The sequence below is a fragment of the Python bivittatus genome, unplaced genomic scaffold, assembly GCF_059951505.1.
Source record: "Python bivittatus isolate LINGU-HERP-01145 unplaced genomic scaffold, Pbiv_v1 ctg000330_np1212, whole genome shotgun sequence".
NCBI classification, from domain to species: domain Eukaryota; kingdom Metazoa; phylum Chordata; class Lepidosauria; order Squamata; family Pythonidae; genus Python; species Python bivittatus.
Window position 1 is genome coordinate 62,809,101 of NW_028277058.1, and position 9,116 is coordinate 62,818,216.

At 56.5% G+C, this 9,116-nt stretch overlaps 1 protein-coding gene across 1 annotated transcript; it reads right to left on the bottom strand.

Annotated features, from left to right (window-relative positions):
• Positions 1 to 1,239: 1,239 nt before the first annotated feature.
• On the bottom strand, positions 1,240 to 8,845 carry LOC103066656 (H-2 class II histocompatibility antigen, E-S beta chain-like). Its single transcript, XM_088141575.1, has 7 exons — positions 8,675 to 8,845; positions 5,784 to 5,799; positions 4,818 to 5,090; positions 3,534 to 3,815; positions 3,238 to 3,351; positions 2,598 to 2,618; positions 1,240 to 1,757 (listed from the first exon to the last, which is right to left on the bottom strand). Exons 1-7 carry the CDS (start codon positions 8,843 to 8,845, stop codon positions 1,744 to 1,746), a joined length of 891 nt encoding a protein of 296 aa, XP_087997701.1. The 3' UTR covers positions 1,240 to 1,743.
• Between the last annotated feature and the right edge of the window lie 271 nt (positions 8,846 to 9,116).

Genomic DNA, 9,116 nt, shown 5'->3' on the forward strand with positions numbered 1-9,116 from the left:
CAAATCCAGGGGATGCAGATTCCAGCCGCATGCCGGGAGAACCTCTTTGTGGTGGGAGCCTTCCAGCCATGGAAGAGGCCTTCCTGAAAATGAAGAGGTTCTGCTCCCGCGGAGGGGCTCACAGTCGCCTGGACGCCAGGTGTGCTCCTCGGGTGAGCGTGAGGGATTCGGATACACACACGAGGACTCACACTCTGGACCCTCCTCTGCTGTCGGAAACTCTCAGGGACGAAGGAGAAGAGAGGTTTGCAGATCGGATGGAGCCCAAGAGTCACGCAGGAGAGCTCAGTCCAAGAACGGGAGTCAGAAACCTTCAGCCCACCAGATCTCCATCGGAGATAGAAGGACCAAGTCTTTAGGGAGAAATGCGGAGATGTTCAAAGACAATTTGAGTGACAATCGCAGAACTGACATTTGAGGGGAACATCCGTGCAGAGAGGATGGAGAAAGTTACAGGGGACCCTCATTCCTTCTCTATGGGACGGAATCCACCTGGGGGAGAACCTATAAATGCAGGGAGGGTGGGAAGAGCTTCAGGCGGAGCAATGACCTTCTTTCCCATAAAACAACTTCGTTGTGAGTCACCCAGAGTTCCCCCATTGGGGGGAGATGGGTGGGTGAGAAGTTTAATAAATAAATAATAAATAAATAAAAGCAGGGGCAAAAACATGATATAAATGTTTGGACTGCAGGAAGAGCTTCAAGATGGGTGATTACCTTCCCATGAAAGGATCCACTCGGGAGAATCCCCAGAAAGAGGAGATTCACGGGGTCCGTCCAGGCAGATTCTGATCTCCTGCTCTGACCTGTGAAAGGGACTTTCTCTGAACAGGACAAAATGGCCCAGCACAGACTCCCGGCTCTGATCTCAGACGGCCCCATAATGCAAAACTAATCCGCGATTCCTCCAAGGGTGGGGTAAGAGGATAAGAGGAGCCACGCTGGCAACGGGACCTATAGATGTGTGTGGGAAACCTCTCCCCTTCTGCGGAGGACCAGAAATTCAGGGGTGGAGGGAGCTGATTAAATGGCACCTGACCTGGAGGGAATATGGAGCTGAGGGAGACCAGACTTTTCAGGCAGCATCAGCTGACATCATTCCAGGGTTTTCCTACAGTCTCAATTTTATTGTTTTATAGCAAATAAAAGCCGAGAGAATTGACCCAGAGGAGAACAGCAAGAAAATGAAGCTCCTGGGCATTCAAAGCCGGGAGAGATGAGGTGGAGAAACGACGGGGGTCCAAGGAACGGAAGGAGGTTGGGGCTCTGCTGGGCAGAGACCAGTTGATCCCTGAGATCACTCCTCAGGAAATGGGGATCCCAGGGTGGCTGGTACATGTGGAGCATCTGGATCTCTCTGGATCTGGTGGCCCCCAGGCTTGGCTAAGCGCCAGATGGATTTCCGGCTAAGTGGCTGGAGGTGGGGGGGTTGCAGCCATTGCTCTGAAGGGGGGTCTGTGCTGAGCAGGACAAATCAGGGGGTCTGGAGGGACAGGCAGGCCAGGAGTTCCTGGGGGCAGACTGGGTGGTCTCCACCCCCTCCCCGCTTCCCCCTCCCTCAAAAGACAGAGAGGCCTCGAAAGGAAGCTGGTGGGTCTCGGCAGGAGAAGGTCCAGCTGCGATTCTCCTCCTCTCGCCAGTGTTGAAGCTGCATCCTTGGAGGGTTGCAAAAAAGGCAGAAATTCATCAGGTGCTGAAAATCTTCAGCTATTTTGCATCTGAGAGCAGGAAGGGACAGCAGGATTAACTCATGAGGGCTGTGAAAAAAAGAGATGGGGAAGAAAATTAAAATATACAGTAAAACCTTCAGTGTAAATTAGGTTTTTATGGAGAGTCTGCAGGAAACACACAGGGTGGGCTTCCCCTCCCCCTCCCTTTCATCCCCCCTTCCCAGGCAGGGCCAAACTTCAGGGGGTAGATGATCGGCAGGGCCAAGATGGAGGGAGAATCTGCCCATTTCAGGGAGGAAAAAGCTGTGAAGGACCAGGAATTCCTCCCCATCTCATCTCTGGGGCTGGAAGGGGGTCCCGGTTCAGCCGAGGGGCTGCAAAGGGAGGCTCCAGCCTGACCTCGGTAAGGTGGAATTTGTCCCTATTTGGCTTAATTAGAGGGTCAATCAAGAGAGGAGGCCTCCCTCCCCCCAAGAGACTTCATCTGAACCGAGAAGATGGTGCTCGGAGGGTGGAGTCAGAAATGGTGTCTGGTGTCCAGCCCGGTGTCCCTTGGCCGGAGCTTGTGTGGAAGGTAAAAGGGGGGGTCAAGAAGGGCAGCCCATAAACTTGGGGTGCTCCCTCTCCCTCCCCCAATGACCTGCATGGCGCCCTTCCCTTCCCTTTGGCAATGTCCCAAAATGGGGAGACATCCTGGGGGAGGCTTTGGTGTTGTGTGCTGCTCTTGTGTGCGATTGTGTTACATTTTGGGGTCCCTGCAAGGAAAAGCCGCCAAAAATCCTGGAAATGGATTTGGGGACTGCAGAAAATCTTTGGAAAGTTTGCAGGTCTTTCAAGGCTCTTTCAGTTACTTAAGAGATATTTTTTGGGAGAAGAGAGAAAGAGAAAAACTTATTAATTAATGGAGGGCGAATAGAAGAAGCTCACCTGGTTGTTGGATGGGGGTTGCTGGAAAAAGGGAGAGAGATGCATTCAGAACTTTTTTATCTTTTTAATATGATTGTTCTTGACATACTTATTCTTTTATATCTTTTGCTAAATGCTACCCAGTCACTTCTTGTGGGCGGCCTTATGAATTTGATAAATAAATAAATAAAGGGCTGGAGCATTTATGGGGTCAAGATCCCATTCTATAGCCTATAATATATTGCATTAAATCCCCCCCCCTTTTTTCCCCTTCCTTTGAGTCAATGTTGACTCCTGGCGACTGCCTGGACTAGTCCCTGCAGTTTCCCTGGCAAGGTTTTGGAAGGGGGTTGCCATTGCTGGCTTCCTGGGGCTGAGAGACAATGGCTGGCCCTCGGTCACCCAGGGGGCTTTGTGCCCAGGGCAAGACTGGAACTCACAGCTCCTGGTTTCTACCCTGGTGCCTCCACCACCACCCCAAAAGGGGTCTCCTATCCCTTATTCCCCTCCAGGAAGAAAAATGTCTCTGAAGCAATTTCCCAATGAGACTCTCAGCCTTGGGATTTGGGGGCCCAAGGGGACCCACCTTGCCATCTAGATGCAAGGCCTCCCCTAGATGGTCCCCTCCCCATAGCCTCTCACCCAGCCCCCACGGACTCACCTTTCTTGTTCTTCAGGTAGAGGGAGAGCCCCACAGCCAGGAAGACCACCCCCAGCACGGCCCCCACGGCCCCCGTCCAGAGCTTGCTCTTGGCAGCGTTGGAGGAACGTGGCTCTGGGGGAGGAGAAGGAGCCTTGCGTGAGCAGGAGGATCAGGGCCAGCTTCCTCTGGGGGGGCCATTCTGGCTCTACCCACAGGGAGGGGCTTCCCAGCCACCCCATCGATGTCCCCTTCTCCGTGCAGGATGGTGTCCCCAGACCAGGAGGGCAGGGAAGGGGAGGAAGGGAAAGGCTTACCCCACTGGACGGTGACGGGGGCCTCCAGGCTGGCGTGCCCCACCTTGCAAGCGTAGACGTCCCCACGCTGGGGCTGGGTCTCCAGCAGCACCTGGAGCTGGTAGGTCCAGTCCCCGTTCTGGAGCTCCTCCCCGAAGGCGACGCCCTCCTTCTCCGGCCGCCCGTTCTTCAGCCACTGGACGTCGATCTCCAGGGGGTAGAAGCCGGTCGCGGTGCAGAGGAGGATGGTGTTGGGGGAACCGGGGTCCGTCTTGGTGGGGGAGATGGTGACGGTGGGCTTGGCTGGAGGGGAGGGAGAAGGAGAATATTTATATTCCTATTTCATATTCGAGAAAATGAATGAAATCCCACATGATCTGGACAACACAGAGAAATAAGCAGAGAAGAGCAGAACAAGATTTAAGGGAGAAAAGTGTGGCTCAAACTGGCACAATTCCTGGACGGATGAAGGGAGGGCTGGATGGGCCCCCAAAGAGGGTCCTTCAGGGCTCCCTCCAGCCAGGAAGGGGGTCTTGGGTGGCGTCTGGGGTCTGTCCTGGGTCCTTGTGCCCTTCAGCGTTTGGGTCGGGGAGTTGGGGGGGATCGATGAAGCTCGTGGCCTTCCGGGAAGACGTCAGTGGGTGAGACGAGGCTGATTCTCTCCCTCCTCGGCTGCGGAAATCAAAATGCTTCTGCATCTTCTGCTACTTTGGGGGGAGGCGAATGGCTCCTAAACGGCTTCTGGGGGGGCTGCAAGGTATGTTTGGATCTGATTTTTAATCTCGATTATTTTTCAATAATTGGCTATTTTGTGTAAGTAGTTTGTTAATAGAGTTTCTTACTGACAGATTTTTTTTACTCACAGTGAATAACATTTAACATGATTCAACTTTTAAAAGTTTTGGTTATTTGCAATGAAGACCTGGGATCTAGTCTGGTTGCCGCTCAGATAAATAGTACACTTGTGGCTTTTTCTTCCCCGGAAGCACATTTGTATCTTGGAACATTAAAAATCTTTGCAAAAGAGGTAAAAGGAGGCAGTTTTTCCAAACTGAAATTCATGACAATGCCTTTTTTCTTTTCTTTACAAGAAAATTATCCTGAGTGAGAAAATACTTTTAACAAGGGAATAGAGGGAACAGATTTCAACCAGCAGAAATTCAAAATCTAAAACCAGGCGATTTTAGTGAAAACATGTTCAAAATGTAGAGATTAATCTTAGTAGTTAAATAAAAAACCTGAATGGATTGAATGAAGGGGGAGGGGCCGGTATTTCCTCCCCAGAAGCCCCCCCCCCGGACTCACCTCTCCGGCCAACCACAGGAGCGCCTTGGAGAACCTCGTAGTTGTGCCGGCAGAAGCGATCCACTTCAGCCCTCGCGCGCTGCAGGATCTCCTGGCGGCTGTTCCAATAGTCGGCATCCGGCTGCCCGAACTCGGTGACGGCCACGTACTTCCCGACGTCGCTGTCGAAGCGGACAAACTCCTGCCGGTCGTAGAAGTACCTGTCCAGGAATCGCACCCGCTGCGTCCCGTTGAAGAAGTGGCAGTCGTACTTCCACTGGGCGAGGAAATGGGCTGTAAGGAGGAGGAGGAGGAGGAGGAAGGCCATCAGGAGGGAGTCCAGGGCCCATCGCTCCCAGCTGCCAGCAGAGGAGGGACCCATGTGGAAAGGGGAGGGGGAGACCTGCTGCGGCTGTCTGAGGGCTGGCCTTTGCAGGGCCCAGCTGGAAGGGACACCGGGGGGGTGTCTTTCTCAGCCCCCCCTCCACTTCCTTGCTGGAGCTCCCTGGGGGGAGACGTGGGGGGGCCTGCCAAGAGACCCCCGGCCCAATCCACTCCATGCCCCAACTTTGGGGGTGTGGGGAGAAAGGGCCCCAATCCACCCTGAGTGGGGGAAGCTCCAATGCCTTCCTTCGGCAGCAGCGGCCAACCCCACAGGGCTGTCGCTCCCTCAAGATGCCCCCTGCAGGAGGGAAGGGAAGGTTTGTCGGTCCCAGTGGGTCTCCCTGGGGGAGATGGAGAGTTGCTGGGGGTCTGGGGGGGTAGGAAAGAGGGGGAGGGGAGGAGCTTCCTGGTGGGCCCCCTCCATCCTCCCACCCTGGAGAAAGGAAGGCAGAAGCTCAACTGGTGCAGCAGACCGCCCTACTCTCTGCAGGGAACGTTGGATCCGGGCAGGGCCTCTTTGCCCCCCAAAGGGGCAGGAAAGATGCGGGAGGGGGTGAAGAGACCCAGAGACTCTCAGGGCTGCATTGAAAGTGAGATCCATACCTCGGTCTCCCTCTTCCTTGGGGGGGGAATATGGGGAGGGGGCACAATGAGGCTGTCTGGACCGATGATCCTGGGGTCTCTCAGCCCCTCCCTCGCCTGAACCCCCCACCTTCCCTGCTTTCCCCAAACTTCTCTTCTCCCCCCAACAATCAGCCCTCCTACCTGCCTTTCCTCAAGAGCCCCCAGGAGCAGCTCAAAGGGGGGTCTCCAGTCTCCCTACCCCACATCCTTCCCCCTCAGTTCCCCCCGTGGTTCTCCCCTCCCCTCCCCTCCCCTCCCCTCCAGACCCTGACTCTGCTTTGGGGAATTATGGGGGGGGCTGGGTCTCCTTTCCCAATTCAGAGGCTCCCCCAACAAGGGATCTCAATTCAACTCTTGCCTGACCTTAAAAGCCTCTAATTGGAGATTCGTAAGAAAAAGTGAAGTTTCTGAAGGTGCAAAAAGGTTTTTTCCCAAATGCATCTTTTTCTTATGCGGCTTTTCCTTGCTCGGATTTAGGACCGAAAACGCCGCGATTTCCCTCTTTCTCTTTCACTTTCTTCTCCTTCCTCCTTCAAGGCGACAAACTTTGGGGGCTCCGGATCCGGGTCTCGTTCGGGGCCGGAAGGTCCGACTCTGACCCGGGTCAGCGGCCTTCCACGACCCCCTCCGCACCTCGGCCAGAGCCAGGGAAGGGGGGGTCCCTCTCGGTCCTCCTGGGGGGGGTGTGAGGAGGGAGGGGGCAGAGGCCACGCGGAGATCGAGGCTCCAATGGGCTCTCGACTCTCTTGCCCTCAACCCCTTCCTCAGGGTCACTCCTGGGGGCCCAGCCCCTTTCTTCCCTGTCCCCCACCAGCATCACGGGGTCCCTCCCACGCCCCTCCTTACCAGGGGCTCCTGACCCCCTTCGCTTCCAGGGATCCACGACAGCACCCCCACCAGCAGCACCAGCAGCAGGGGGACCCCAGCACAGCCCATGGATGCTGCCCCACAAGCAACCCCAAGAGAGAGGAGAGAGACACAGATGCTTCCAGCCCCAGAGGCGGAATCGGTGGGTCTGGATTGGGGGCAGGAAGCGTTTTCTCAGAATTTGGAGTTGGGAGTGCCCAGAAAAGCAGAGGGGCCAATGGGAAATCTCCCTCCTTCCGCGTCATCAGTCTCCAGGCAGAGCCTCTCTGGATTTCGCCCCATGGAGGAGATAGATCTTATTAGAGAAAGAAGCGAGAAAGTGGGAGGGGGAATCCTCTCAGTCTCGGGGGGCTGCACCTTCGGGGGGGCTGCCAGCTCAGAGGGGACCCTCCCCTTCCTTTGCCCTCCACAGGATTCTCAGCCGGGTTCTCCTTTTCTCTGGGGGCCTGGAGGGGTGGACTGGATGCCCTCTGAAGCATCCTTAAGGCTCCAGGGGGGTGGGAGACTCCAGGCTGGGGCGGCTGGGTCCTTCCTGGAAAAAGCCGGGGGGACCGATCTGGGCGCTTCTCTGGGCCAAGGGGGTTTCCTCCTGAGCTCCGGGAGGCGAAGGGCCTGGGGATCTGGGGGTGGCGGGAATCAGCCTCTGGTGGCAGGAGGGGGGTGGCCAGCGGGGACCCAGGACTGGCTTCACGTGGCTAAAATGGCCGGGCATCTGGGCAGCTCTGTATCCTGGGCTGGAGCCCTTTCCTTTGCCAGAAGGGGACCCTCTGCTTGTGCGTCGGGGGTCGTGTGAACTCAGCCCTTGCAGTTCGTGAACCTGGTTTGGGGGCACGAAGCAGCCCTTAGTCTGGCTTGTCCGCCATCGGGCTCGTTCGAGGGAGAATTCAAGGGGCTGCAAACGAAGGGGGGCATAAAGGGGGGGAAAGCAGCCTGGCCGCCCTCCTGCGCCCATCTGAGCCCGTTGGCATCGCGGGTTCCCTCCGGACGGGCCTTCCTGGCCTGCAGAGAAGCTCCTCGCGAGCACCAGGAGATCTTCTGGGATCCCCGCTTTTCTCACAATTTCTGCACCGAAGGCTCTTCCATCATCAAGGGAGTGCAGACGGACTTCTTTTGACACTCTTTGCCTTTCTCAATTATCCAGCCTGCATCAGCAATGAGCACACACACCAAACAACAACACAGCAGCAACCACACAGAGCGGGGCGCCGAGGCAGCAGCGGGTCTCCTGCGCCCAGAAAGAGATGCCACGGACTGCCTGCGCCAGCCCTTGCTGCCCAGCTGAAGCCTCTGAACGCTCTCCAAGGGCAGCCCCAGGGAGAGCACCCTGCAGCGGTCCAGCCTGGGGGGGAGTGGGTGGAAACTCCTTGAGCTGCTTTTCTTTGTCTTGGCCACCGCCGCCCCCCGCCTTTGGCTCTTCGCTCCCCATTTCTGACTCCTGTCATTTCCTGACATCCGTCTGGCTCCCCTTCAGATCAGGACCTCCGGCATGAGACGGTCCCCCCCTCAAGTCTCTCCTTCTCCCCCTCAGGTGGATCAGAAGGTTCAAATCTCGAATTTGGGCCTTTTCCAACAAACTGTTGTTCAGTGGCAAGAAATGTGGGATTTGGAAGAGGAAGGAAAAGGCGGATCCGGAGCCTCCAGAGAGTTTTTCCAAGAGTTTTTGTTCCTCCCCAGAAACCTTTCAGTTCCCCAGAGCCCCCCGCAAGGCCTGGCGGGTGACAGGTGCTGCAGGAGGGCTCCAGTTTCGCTCCCGCAGCACCAGGGGCCCCCAGACTGTGGCCCCCCAGGAGCAGGCTGAGCCTCCTCACTCACACCCCGTGGAAAACACACACACACGGACACACAGGTGGGCTGTGCCAGGCATGCTCGTTCCACCAAATTAGGGAGTCTGGACTGCCGTGAGCACCTCTCGGTCAGGCGATGGGCTCCCCTGGATGACTGCAATTCCCAGTTGCACGTCCCAGTTCCCCAGGAACGTTCCCGGTCGCTGCTGGTGAACTTACTCTGCGGTCTGAATCCCAGCCGGGAATCGGGGACGAGATGCCGCTCGGAGCTGGCAGAGGGGAGCAGCCGGTCGGCCCTGCGAGCGAGTAAACCAAGATCCGGCTGCTCTCCTCTGGGCCCGATCCAGGTTGCCGAGGACACAGACGTGCCTGGAAGTCCGGGTCCGGCATGGGGGGAATGAGGGGAGTGGGGCTCCCCTTGCCTCTGCATCTTCCAGGTCAGCTTTTTCTTGTAAAATCCGTAACAATGGTGCTCAAACCTGAACCCGTTCTGGGGACACTCCTGTGCTTCCAGGCCTGTTGGAGGAGAGAGGAAACGTTCTGGCTCTGACCCCCCTCGCTCTGAACCCCCCAATTTGCTCTATGCGGTTTGTCCAGGATGGGTTGCTGCCAGAGGTTTTCCTGACCTTCACTGACTCAGTCCTTGAAGGTCTGAGCAGAG